The sequence below is a fragment of the Symphalangus syndactylus genome, chromosome 3 (genome assembly GCF_028878055.3).
Source record: "Symphalangus syndactylus isolate Jambi chromosome 3, NHGRI_mSymSyn1-v2.1_pri, whole genome shotgun sequence".
In the NCBI taxonomy this organism is placed as follows: domain Eukaryota; kingdom Metazoa; phylum Chordata; class Mammalia; order Primates; family Hylobatidae; genus Symphalangus; species Symphalangus syndactylus.
In genome coordinates, this window is record NC_072425.2 from 136,402,920 (window position 1) to 136,412,254 (window position 9,335).

Below are 9,335 nucleotides of genomic sequence, written 5' to 3' on the forward strand. Positions count from 1 at the left end.
GAGTAAAGGACCCCCCCTTTTCTTCCATCCGCATCTGGAATTCCTTTGGCCGACCTCAATACCCCTCCTCCCCCTCACCCCCCATAGTCAGGAGCTCAAGCTACCCAGGATCCTTGCGGCATTCTGGGGCCAGGGCACCCCCTTGTGGTCATCTCAGAAACTACTTATCTCTAGACGCCCGGGGACGCCACTCACTCGAGTTACAGAGCAATAGCTTTCCAGTCATCTGGGGCAGGCAAGCAGCCAGAGCAGCCATGGACGAAAGTCCTCGGCTCTTTTTTGTTGGATCAGGGCAGGGGTATGTGTGGCGCAGGCAGCCCCTACGTGGTTCAGTTGGCATCTTTGAATTAGAAAAAGGTGCCCCCTTTCCCAAGGGTGGCTGGAGCCCCACACCAGGAGGGCATCCTGCTGTCAGACACTCCCATTCACAGCCTAGGTGGCGGCTCTGTGGAGCAGCCTCTCATTCCCCTGGGCCGGCTTCCTGTATATCTGCCCCATATCTATTTCATCCAAGAACCCTCCCTTCTGCCTGAGCACCCCCTCCACACCATGATCCCAGAAACGGGGAACCCCCACCACTAAAGAGGAAAGGCTGGAGCTGGTAGGAGGGTTCTTAGATTTATTGAGTGATCTCTGAGAAAAGGGCCGGCCCCAGGAGCAGGAGGGGGTGAGGAGGATCCAGAGAAGCAGAGGACCAGGAACAGAGCACCCCACCGTGGGATGCTGGACCAGAGCAACTGGGGGACTCACACTTGCCAGCACAGCACACTCCTCTGGTCTTGGGCAGAAATCCAGCCACTGCCCCATGCTGCCAGACCTGATCGCAGACAGCCACTGTCCCCATTCCTTGGCAGCAGCAGGACGGAGAGGCACCTACCTCACCTCCCTAGTCATTCACAATATTCCAGGGGGGCCAGCCCTCCTGGATGACCTGGTTGTCAGCATCACACCCTCCTAGGAGTGAGAGCATGAGCTCACTTTGCAGTGGGCACTAAGCGAAGACTGGGGAGCTGTGCCAGTCAGAGTACACCAGAAATCCGGAGAAGGTGCTGTCTGTCTTGATGCTGGCATAGATGCCAATGTAGTCACCCACACCCACCTGCACCCACACTTGGTCCTCAGGCTCCAGCCTCACCATGGCGCCCCCCGAGAGCGAGGCTGGCTTGGGCCACCCCCCAAAAAACTGGAAGAAAGAGGCAATGGATTCGCCATTCTTCACCAGATCAAACTGCAGGCTGGCCCGGTAGACGGTGGCATGGACGGCGAAGTAGTAGACCCCAGGCACCTGGCAGGTGAACTTGCCGGTGACGGCGTCGTAATGTCCCTGCTCGTTCACCAGCACGCGGTCGAAGGGCAAGGGTGCGTCAGACGGCGGAGGCACCCGGCTCTCGGAGCGCTTGGCGCTGAAGGCGGATCGCGGAGGCACCGAGCACTCCCCGGCAGGCCCGGTGGGCCCCACGGGTCCCGCCTCTCCTCGCGGCCCGGGCTCCCCTCGAGGTCCCGGCAGTCCTGCGGGGTAAGAGGGGCGGCAGGGTGAGAGTAGCGGCGGCTCAGCCCGCAGCGGGGCGGCGACTCTAATGTCACCGTACCCCTCCCCGCCCCTGCCTGAGCTTCGGCCAGCGCCTCCTCCCGCACGGGTACCTCCTCCACCCCTTCCCGCAGGGCAGATCTGGGGGGCTGGCCAAGGGGGCTCCCGCCGCCTGGGCCCCTCCCCCACTCAGGGCTGCAAAGCGCGGGGAGTGGCGCCCCCTGGCGGGAGCCCGGAGTCCCCGGCACCGGGAGCTGGAGCCGCGGCCCCGCCTGCTCGGACATCGCCACCGACAGCCGCGGCGGTGCCTTCTTACCCGGCCTCCCGCCCTCGCCTTTCTCTCCCGGAGCCCCGGGCGCGCCGTCGCGGCCGTCGCGGCCATCGCGGCCCGGCAAGCCCTGGCTGCCATGGTGGCCCGGCGTGCCTGGAAGGCCGGGGTGCCCCGGGCACAGGCTGGGAATCTTGTTGTCGTCCAGTGGGGGCGAACCGGCCGCCAGGCCCAGGAGCAGAAGGACGAGGAGCCGCCTCATAGCGCTGGCACCGGGAGCCCGGACGCCGGGGTCCTCTCGCAGTCTGTGGACCAGGCAGGACTGGAGTCGGGACCCAGAATCCTGGGACCTGCGTCGCTCCCCACCCCGGCGCGGCCCAGTCGGTCCCCACCCCACTGCCGTGCCCTGAGGCTGAGCGCTCGCAGGGCCGAGCACCCGGAGAGCGCAGGCAGGCGACAGAGGGTGGGAGCGGCCAGCCCTCCCTCTCACCGCTGGCCCGCGCCAGCCTTTCCCACAGTCCCCTCCCCAGCCCCTTTCCCCTCCTCCGCCAGCCTCACCCCCACTCCCGGCTCCCCGATGGCCTCCTTCAGGGCGCTCTCTACTCCGGACCCTCCAGTTGGTGGTGCTCCAGACCCCGCGCTTCTCCCCGGCCAGGCGCCCCCTGCCCTGCCGTCACCTCAGTCCTGGTTCGCTCCCTGCCGGCTCCGCTTTCCTCCTCCCAGACTCCAAGAGGAAACCAGTTGTTCAGGGGCCAAGAGCTCCCGGACCGGGAAATAGCTGGGAAATAACTCGTGGTGTCGCCCGGCGGCCGGCCAAAGTTTGGGGGGAGAAAGGAGGGGGAGACAGACTTGAGCCGGGCACAGAGAGGCAGAACTTCGAGAGACGGACACACAGGGCACCTCCTGTTCCCAGGGCCAGAGGAGAGGCGGGGCAGTGGCAGAGACCAAGGACCAGACCCCATTTCAGGGAGAAATACGCAGAGAGATGAGGGTGGAGAGTTCTAGAGGCAGACAGCCAGTTGGATCCCTAGGGCCTAGGACAGGGCCTGCCACATAAGTAGATGCTCGGTACGTTTTTGTGGAATCAAGGAAAAGGTCGGAAGGCAGGCGATGGAGAAGCTGAAAAAGCAGAAAGGGGAAGAGGCAGAAGGCGGGAAGTCTGGGTCAGAGGCCTGGATGGGAAGCGGTCTCGATTGTCCAGTGGCACAGTGTGGGGCCAGTCAGCAGCCTGGAACCAGTAAAGGGACAGGAAGGAGCAGGGAGGGTGGTAGGGTCCCATGAGCCCCAACTGAGGACTTCTCTTCCCCCTCCCTGGGAGCCCCAGAGAAGGATGGGTAGAGACCCTGCTGGTTCCCCTTCCTTTGCTCCCCTGCGTGCCAGCCCTGACCGGCAAAAGAGGATGGGCAGGATGAGGGCAGGGGCCGGCTTCAGGGTCAGGGCTGAGCACAAGCTTCCAGGCCAGCTGCCTCTGGCAGCCTGTTGCAGTTGAAGGGCCAGGGGGTGCCCAGTAGTGCCAGGCCAGACTGGCACTGGTGCTCTGCTTCCTGGCAGACAGAGCGGCAAGGGGGCAGAACACTGCCTAGTGGGGTGCAATGGGGCACAAGCAGCCCACACAGGAGCCTCCGGAAATTCTGGTAGCAGGGCAGGCTTGTCAGGCTCTGTGGAGGGAGAGTGGCCTTCAGGCACCTGCTCCCAGGCTCTCTCCCCTCCCAGGCCCACCCTCCTTCCCTCCACCCAGAAGACCTTGTAACCGCTGAGGACCTCTACCACCTCCTCCTGGGTGGTCATGCCCACCCAGATGTTAGGGAAGGCCGTGGTGTTGTAGCTCAGACCGAGGCACATCTCCACCTGGACAGGCTCACAGGCCAGCTCTGCAGGGGTGGAGGGGAGGGCCACTGTGGGGACTGCTCACTGGCTGTGTGGCCTGTGGCAAGTCACCGAATCTCTCGGTCCTGTGTGTACATGGGTCCAATAGGGGTGGTTGTGAGGAAGCAAGAGGATAACAAGGAGAGAGGCTGTACACACTCTGAGGATCCCTGCCATCCCTGAGAGCCTGCTCCAGCATCGCTTGCCAGCCCTGGGCATCACGCAGGCACGTCTTTGATCTCAGGGAACATGGGGCACCCCCATTTGCAGGGACCACTTGGGCATCTGGAAGAAACTCCCTGCTCTGTTTAAGAGGATGCCTTCATCTTTGGTGTGGGCTGTGGAAAGGGGCTCTGGGTGACAGAAGGGACTGGTTCTTGAAGCCCCACCACTGATTCCCAGATTCCCATTTCCCTTGGGGTGACACTCAGTACCATTGCCACCACCAACCGAGTGTCTTCCAGGACTCTTCAAAGTGGTCCCAGAGTCAGGATGGTGAGGCCAGCTGGCCCCGCCCCCTCAGGGAGGATGGGATGGGATGCTATGTAGTACGGCAGCAGGGTTCTGTGAGGTGGGCACCCAGCCTGCTCAGGGTCCCCAGGGGCAGGCTTCTCACCTGGGGGTGGGAACAAGGGGCCGCTGCAGTTGTCATCGCTGCCATCGGTGCAGTCTCTCCACATGTCACACATCCACTGCACACCCTTACACCCTCCTGCCTGGCAGGAGAGCTCACTGGGCCCACAGGGATCTGCAGGCACAAGGGGCATGGCAGTGCCTGGGGACATACCTACACCCCCAGTACCCCCAGAGTGTCCCGACCAGGGTCCAGAGCCCTTCTCTGTCCCCCTGGAGGTGCCTCTACTGCCCACACCCACTTGCCCAGGGGCACCTACTCTCCGTGGCATTGAAGGCCAGGTAGGTGGCTGAGAAACCTCCACTGCTGATGCCATGATCTGTCCTAAAGAGCACAGCCAGCTCATGGTGCGAGGAGACGAGGTTGGGGGGTGGCTCTGCTCCACAGAACCTGCCCAAAGCAGACAGCTATTCTGGGCACCAGCCCTGGCTGACTGAGGGGGCACCGCAGCCTCCCACAGGCCTGGCTCTGAGCTGGGAGCCCTGGATGATGCCAAAGGTGATGGGAGACACAGGGTTAGGGTCTGGTGAGGAAGACACACATATTCAGCAGGCAAAGCATTAAACAAACTGCTTGAACTTGAGCCACTTCGAGATGGGGAAAAAACAGCGAAGCAGCCTGGCATTGTGGCTCACACCTGTAATCCCAGCATTTTGGGAGGCTGAGACGGGAGGATCACTTGAGCCCAGGAGTTTGAAACCAGCCTGGGCGATATAGTGAGACCTTGTCTTTGCAAAAAAATTAAAAAAATAAATTATCTGGGCGTAGTGGCATGTGCCTGTGATTCCAGCTACTTAGGAGGCTGAGGTGGAAGGAGCGCTCGAACCTGGGAGGTCGAGGCAGCAGTGAGCGATGATGGCGCTACTGCACTCCCGCCTGGGCGACAAAGTGAGACCCTGCCTCAAAAAAAGAAGAAAAAGAAAAATCAATGAGGGTTTGTAGGGGAGGTGGAAGTGGCCCCTGCCAGTGGGGAGGAACTGGGGCAGGGAGAGGTTTGGGGAAGGACCTCCTGGGGACAGATAGAGTGCGGGGTGAAGGTTTTGAGGTGAGAGCTGTCTTTAGGGTGATGGTGAAGAGACCCCCCGGCCTGGAGTAGCAGAAGAAAATGAAGCTGGGGAAATGTGCTGGGCCGACGTGGAAGCCGGGGGTGGCAGACAGTGAGGATGGAGTTATCTGTGGCTCTTCCCTGGCTCCTGTACCTGCCCAGGAGGCTGAAGGCGCCTGAGCTGCTGGCCTCATACACCTCCACGTAGTCAAACTTGCACTCGTCCTGAGCCTCCAGGCTGAAGTTGTGGAACTGTAGTTCTATGCTGTGTCCGGCAGGCACCGAGATATGCCAGGTGCAGAGCTGGGGGAGGGCACAGGTGGAGCAATTAATGGCCCCTTCTCCTGTCTCATCCTGGGCACCCAGAAGGGTCTTCTTCCCCCACTGCTGCCTGGGGGGTGGGGTGGCGCTTTCATCATTGGTGGCTCTTTTTTTTTTTTTTGAGACGGAGTCTTGCTCTGTCACCCAGGCTGGAGTGCAGTGGCGCAATCTCGGCTCACTGCAAGCTCCGCCTCCCGGGTTCACGCCATTCTCCTGCCTCAGCCTCTCCGAGTAGCTGGGACTACAGGCGCCCGCCACCACGCCCGGCTAATTTTTTGTATTTTTAGTAGAGACGGGGTTTCACCGTGGTCTCGATCTCCTGACCTCGTGATCCGCCCGCCTCGGCCTCCCAAAGTGCTGGGATTACAAGCGTGAGCCACTGCGCCCAGCCTCATTGGTGGCTCTTAAGGGCCTTTAATTTACCTGGTTTCAGAGGTGAGTTGACGCAGTGTGGGAACATCTGGGTACACATCAGGCACTTAATAATATTGCCCCATCCCCCGTCTGCTTGATCTCTGACCTTCCCAAGTAGAAGGTAGTGTCTACCATGCCGTTCCCATTACTCTGACTTGGGGGCTCAGGTGCTTCCGTGTGTGCCCCTCCCCCTCTGCATGGAGCACTGCGCTTACCTGTTGGTGAGGGTACTGCTGCAGGTAGTTGGGAGTAGAGAAAGTGCCCTGGAGCCCAGTCAGATTCCCCCCACACCCTGTAGAGAGGTGGAAGGGCTCATGAGTTTGTGAGGATCTGCGCCTCCATCCAATAGGGTTGGCAGTGATTGCAGAGCAAGAGTTTTGGCCATGCCCATGGGAAACATGTTCTGGGCCAAAGAATGACTGAGCAGGAAATGCTGGCGGAGGCCCTGGTTTGAGGCTGGACCAGAGCTGGGGAGCCCAACTTGAACCCAGATCCGACACCTGAAGAGAGGACCCCCCCCGTGCCTGGCCCGTACCCAAGAACTTGGCACTGCAATTGGTCTCATCACTGCCGTCAGCACAGTTGGCAAAACCATCACACACTGAGTCAGGTAGCAGACAGATGAGCTGGTCACAGCGGAACTCATCATGGGCACAGCTCCCTGGATGTGGGCACCAGGAGTCAGGGAGGCCCGGAGTCTCCACCCCTTTGACAGGGCTGGGAGTGGGTGGAGGGGAAGAAAGTGGACACTCAACAGGCAGCTGGGGACATGGTGGGAATATACTCACCATGCCCAGGGGCCACAGCCTGGTACCAGGCATGGAAACCAAATCCTTCCACACTGCTGTCTGAGATGAAGACCACCAGGAGGTGGCTGGCATTGGTGTTGAGCGTGGGGGGAGGCACCCTTCCACAAACCCTGCAAGAAGCCAGGTTGGGGGTGACGGAGGCTCCAAGAGCAGGGCCAGCCGGAGAGGAGCTTGCCTGGGCCTTGCAGTCCTATTTCTCAACCCGCAAACTGGTGAACACGTGGTCAAAAAGGCTCCTCTGATGTCCCAGGGAGCTCTGACCTTCCTAGCACCTGCACGTTTATCCTTGTGGCATTTACTCATGGGGAGATAGGCAGGAGATCCATGTTACAGACTAGGAAACAGGTCAGAGAGGGGAAGTGATCTTCCTCACGGCACACAGGAAGGTAGTGGCAGAGCTGGGCCCAGAGGTCTAGTCTCTCAGGTTCTTCTTTGGTTAGCCCTTCCACCTGCCACTCCCTGATTCCGCTCTTTAGATAGTGGTTCAGGACACGGTGGGATGTCATGGGGACAGAGAGACCTACCTGAGGAGGGGGCCTTCAGGCTCAGGGGAGATTTCCAAGCGATCAAAAAGGCAAGAGGCCACACTCTCTATGCTGAGGGCTTCGATCTTGAGCTGTATTGCATGGTCTGTGGCCACCTGGATGTGCCACACGCAGTGGGCATTGGGGGGGTAAGGGTCTGGGTAGTTAGGGCTGCTGAAGAAGCCCCTTGGGCCAGAGAGGAGGCCTCCACAGGCTGCAGAGATGAAGGTTAGAGTTCAGAGGTCAAAAGGAGCGAGGTCCTTTATTCTCCAAGGTGCCTCTTCCTCACCCTCCCCTCAACCCCACCCCATCACCTTGGGCCCTTCTCCTGGAAGATCTGCCCCGAGTACTCACTGGACTGTGGGGAGGGGCTCACGCTTGACTCCTGTTGCCCTTTAGGGGTCCCAGCTGCCTGAGAGGTGGTGATGGTGGGGGTGGTGGTGGTCGTGGTAAGGCCTCCGGCAGGCAGTGGGCTATGGGAGGCCCCAGATGGGGGTGCAGCCTGCAGCTCTGGAGGCGAGAAGATGGAGGGTGGCGTTCAGAGGAGCGGGGTCCTGGGAGGCTGGGAGAGCGGCTCATGGAGTTTCATTCCAAAGCCCTCCTTTCAAGCTGTCCCTGGGTACTTACGGGCCAGGATGATGGCCACCAGCAGCCCGAGCAGCAGGAGCAGCAGGCTGGAGAGCAGGAGGACACAGAGCCAGGAGAAGCGGCAGTCTGGCCGTAGCCCTCGAGGACGCCGACCTGTGGGTTGGCAGGTGGGGTTTTGAAAGCCCCTTCTGTTGGGCATTCCTCATGCTGTCCTTGGCTCCTGGGCCTCTCTGTCCTCCCCCAGGTCACCCCCTGGGATGGTTACCGTGCCAGGGAGCTGGGACGCTGTAGCTGGCATCCTCTGGGAAGACTGGGGGAAGGCAGGGTGGCCCAGACTCAGGCTCAAAGGCAGGATTGCAGAACTCGGTCTGGAAGGAAGAGACTTGAGGGCTGACGGCAGCGGTGACCACTGGTGCTGGGTCTTAGGAGCACGATTCTATGTGGCCCTTACCTTGCTTGATTCTGTTGCCTCCACGCAGAGGATGACATCTGAGTAGTCCTTCATGGCCCAAGGCTCTGCGTGGCTTTCTGGAGTCCCTGTGACAGTCCAAAACCCCCAAGGGCCCACTCTCTGACCACAAACTCCCTATCAAAGGGGCAGCCTCTACTACCCGAGGGAAAAGGCTGCCAGGCTAGACCAGCTCTTGGGCTGTCCTTGGTAGAGTGGTTTGGCCTATGGGCTACTCTGTCTCTGTGTGGGAGAAGGGATGGCAGCCAGGAGGAATTCACAAAGGCACGAAATGGTCCCTTAATCCAACTCAGCTGAGGATGCTGAGGTCAAGCCCCTGGCACAGGGTGGCAGTTCTTAAAGGCACAGGCGGTGCCTGAGAACACCCAGCAGAGGAAACTAAGTGATGAGGGGAGCTCTCCATCCCCATCACCCGAGGCACTGAGTGAGCACTTGGGGGGGTCGCTGGGAGGGGAGAGAAGTTGCAGGCAGAAGGGAGCCTTGGGTGGTCTGAGAAAGAAGCAGGATGGAGGGGGTGGACAAAGCCAGCTGCCCACCTTTCCTCCCCACCAGGGTGACAGGGGTATTGGCCAGGCCGGGTCTTTGGAAGGGCCCTGGTAGATCACCGGTGTGACTAGGACAAGGAGAGAAGAACATGGTGTGAGCGGGGGGACTGGCTGCTCATTCCTGGGAACCCTAAGCCCGCAGGAGAAAGGACAGGGAAGGGGGAGAAGGTGCCCAGGTCTTGGAGAGGGTTGGGGTGTGGAGTCTAGCCATCGGGGCTGTTGCACAGTAGGAAACCTACACCCTGTAAACAAGATTACTTCATGCCTGTTTCTCCATGGGCGAAGTCCTCTTGGAAAATCCCAGCCTAGCCCTGCTGTCCTCAG

General features: G+C 60.6%; 2 protein-coding genes across 3 annotated transcripts; both read right to left on the bottom strand.

Moving 5' to 3' along the window:
* Nucleotides 1–605: 605 nt before the first annotated feature.
* Nucleotides 606–3,196, bottom strand: C1QTNF5 (C1q and TNF related 5). 2 transcript variants are annotated; one of them, XM_063635586.1, is made up of 3 exons: nucleotides 2,474–3,196; nucleotides 1,845–2,101; nucleotides 606–1,509 (listed from the first exon to the last, which is right to left on the bottom strand). In XM_063635586.1, exons 2-3 carry the CDS (start codon nucleotides 2,056–2,058, stop codon nucleotides 992–994), a joined length of 732 nt encoding a protein of 243 aa, XP_063491656.1. In that variant the 5' UTR covers nucleotides 2,059–2,101; nucleotides 2,474–3,196; the 3' UTR covers nucleotides 606–991. The 2 variants fall into 2 exon arrangements, with proteins under 2 accessions (XP_063491656.1, XP_055125982.1); XM_055270007.2 differs by having other exon boundaries at nucleotides 2,355–3,195.
* Nucleotides 3,197–3,218: 22 nt separating this feature from the next.
* Nucleotides 3,219–8,693, bottom strand: MFRP (membrane frizzled-related protein). The gene is made up of 13 exons (XM_055270006.2): nucleotides 8,449–8,693; nucleotides 8,263–8,365; nucleotides 8,037–8,150; nucleotides 7,764–7,919; nucleotides 7,410–7,623; nucleotides 6,865–6,995; nucleotides 6,612–6,737; nucleotides 6,292–6,368; nucleotides 5,496–5,644; nucleotides 4,556–4,686; nucleotides 4,279–4,410; nucleotides 3,540–3,667; nucleotides 3,219–3,454 (listed from the first exon to the last, which is right to left on the bottom strand). The coding sequence occupies exons 1-13, from the start codon at nucleotides 8,500–8,502 to the stop codon at nucleotides 3,230–3,232; spliced, it is 1,740 nt and encodes a 579-aa protein (XP_055125981.1). The 5' UTR covers nucleotides 8,503–8,693; the 3' UTR covers nucleotides 3,219–3,229.
* Between the last annotated feature and the right edge of the window lie 642 nt (nucleotides 8,694–9,335).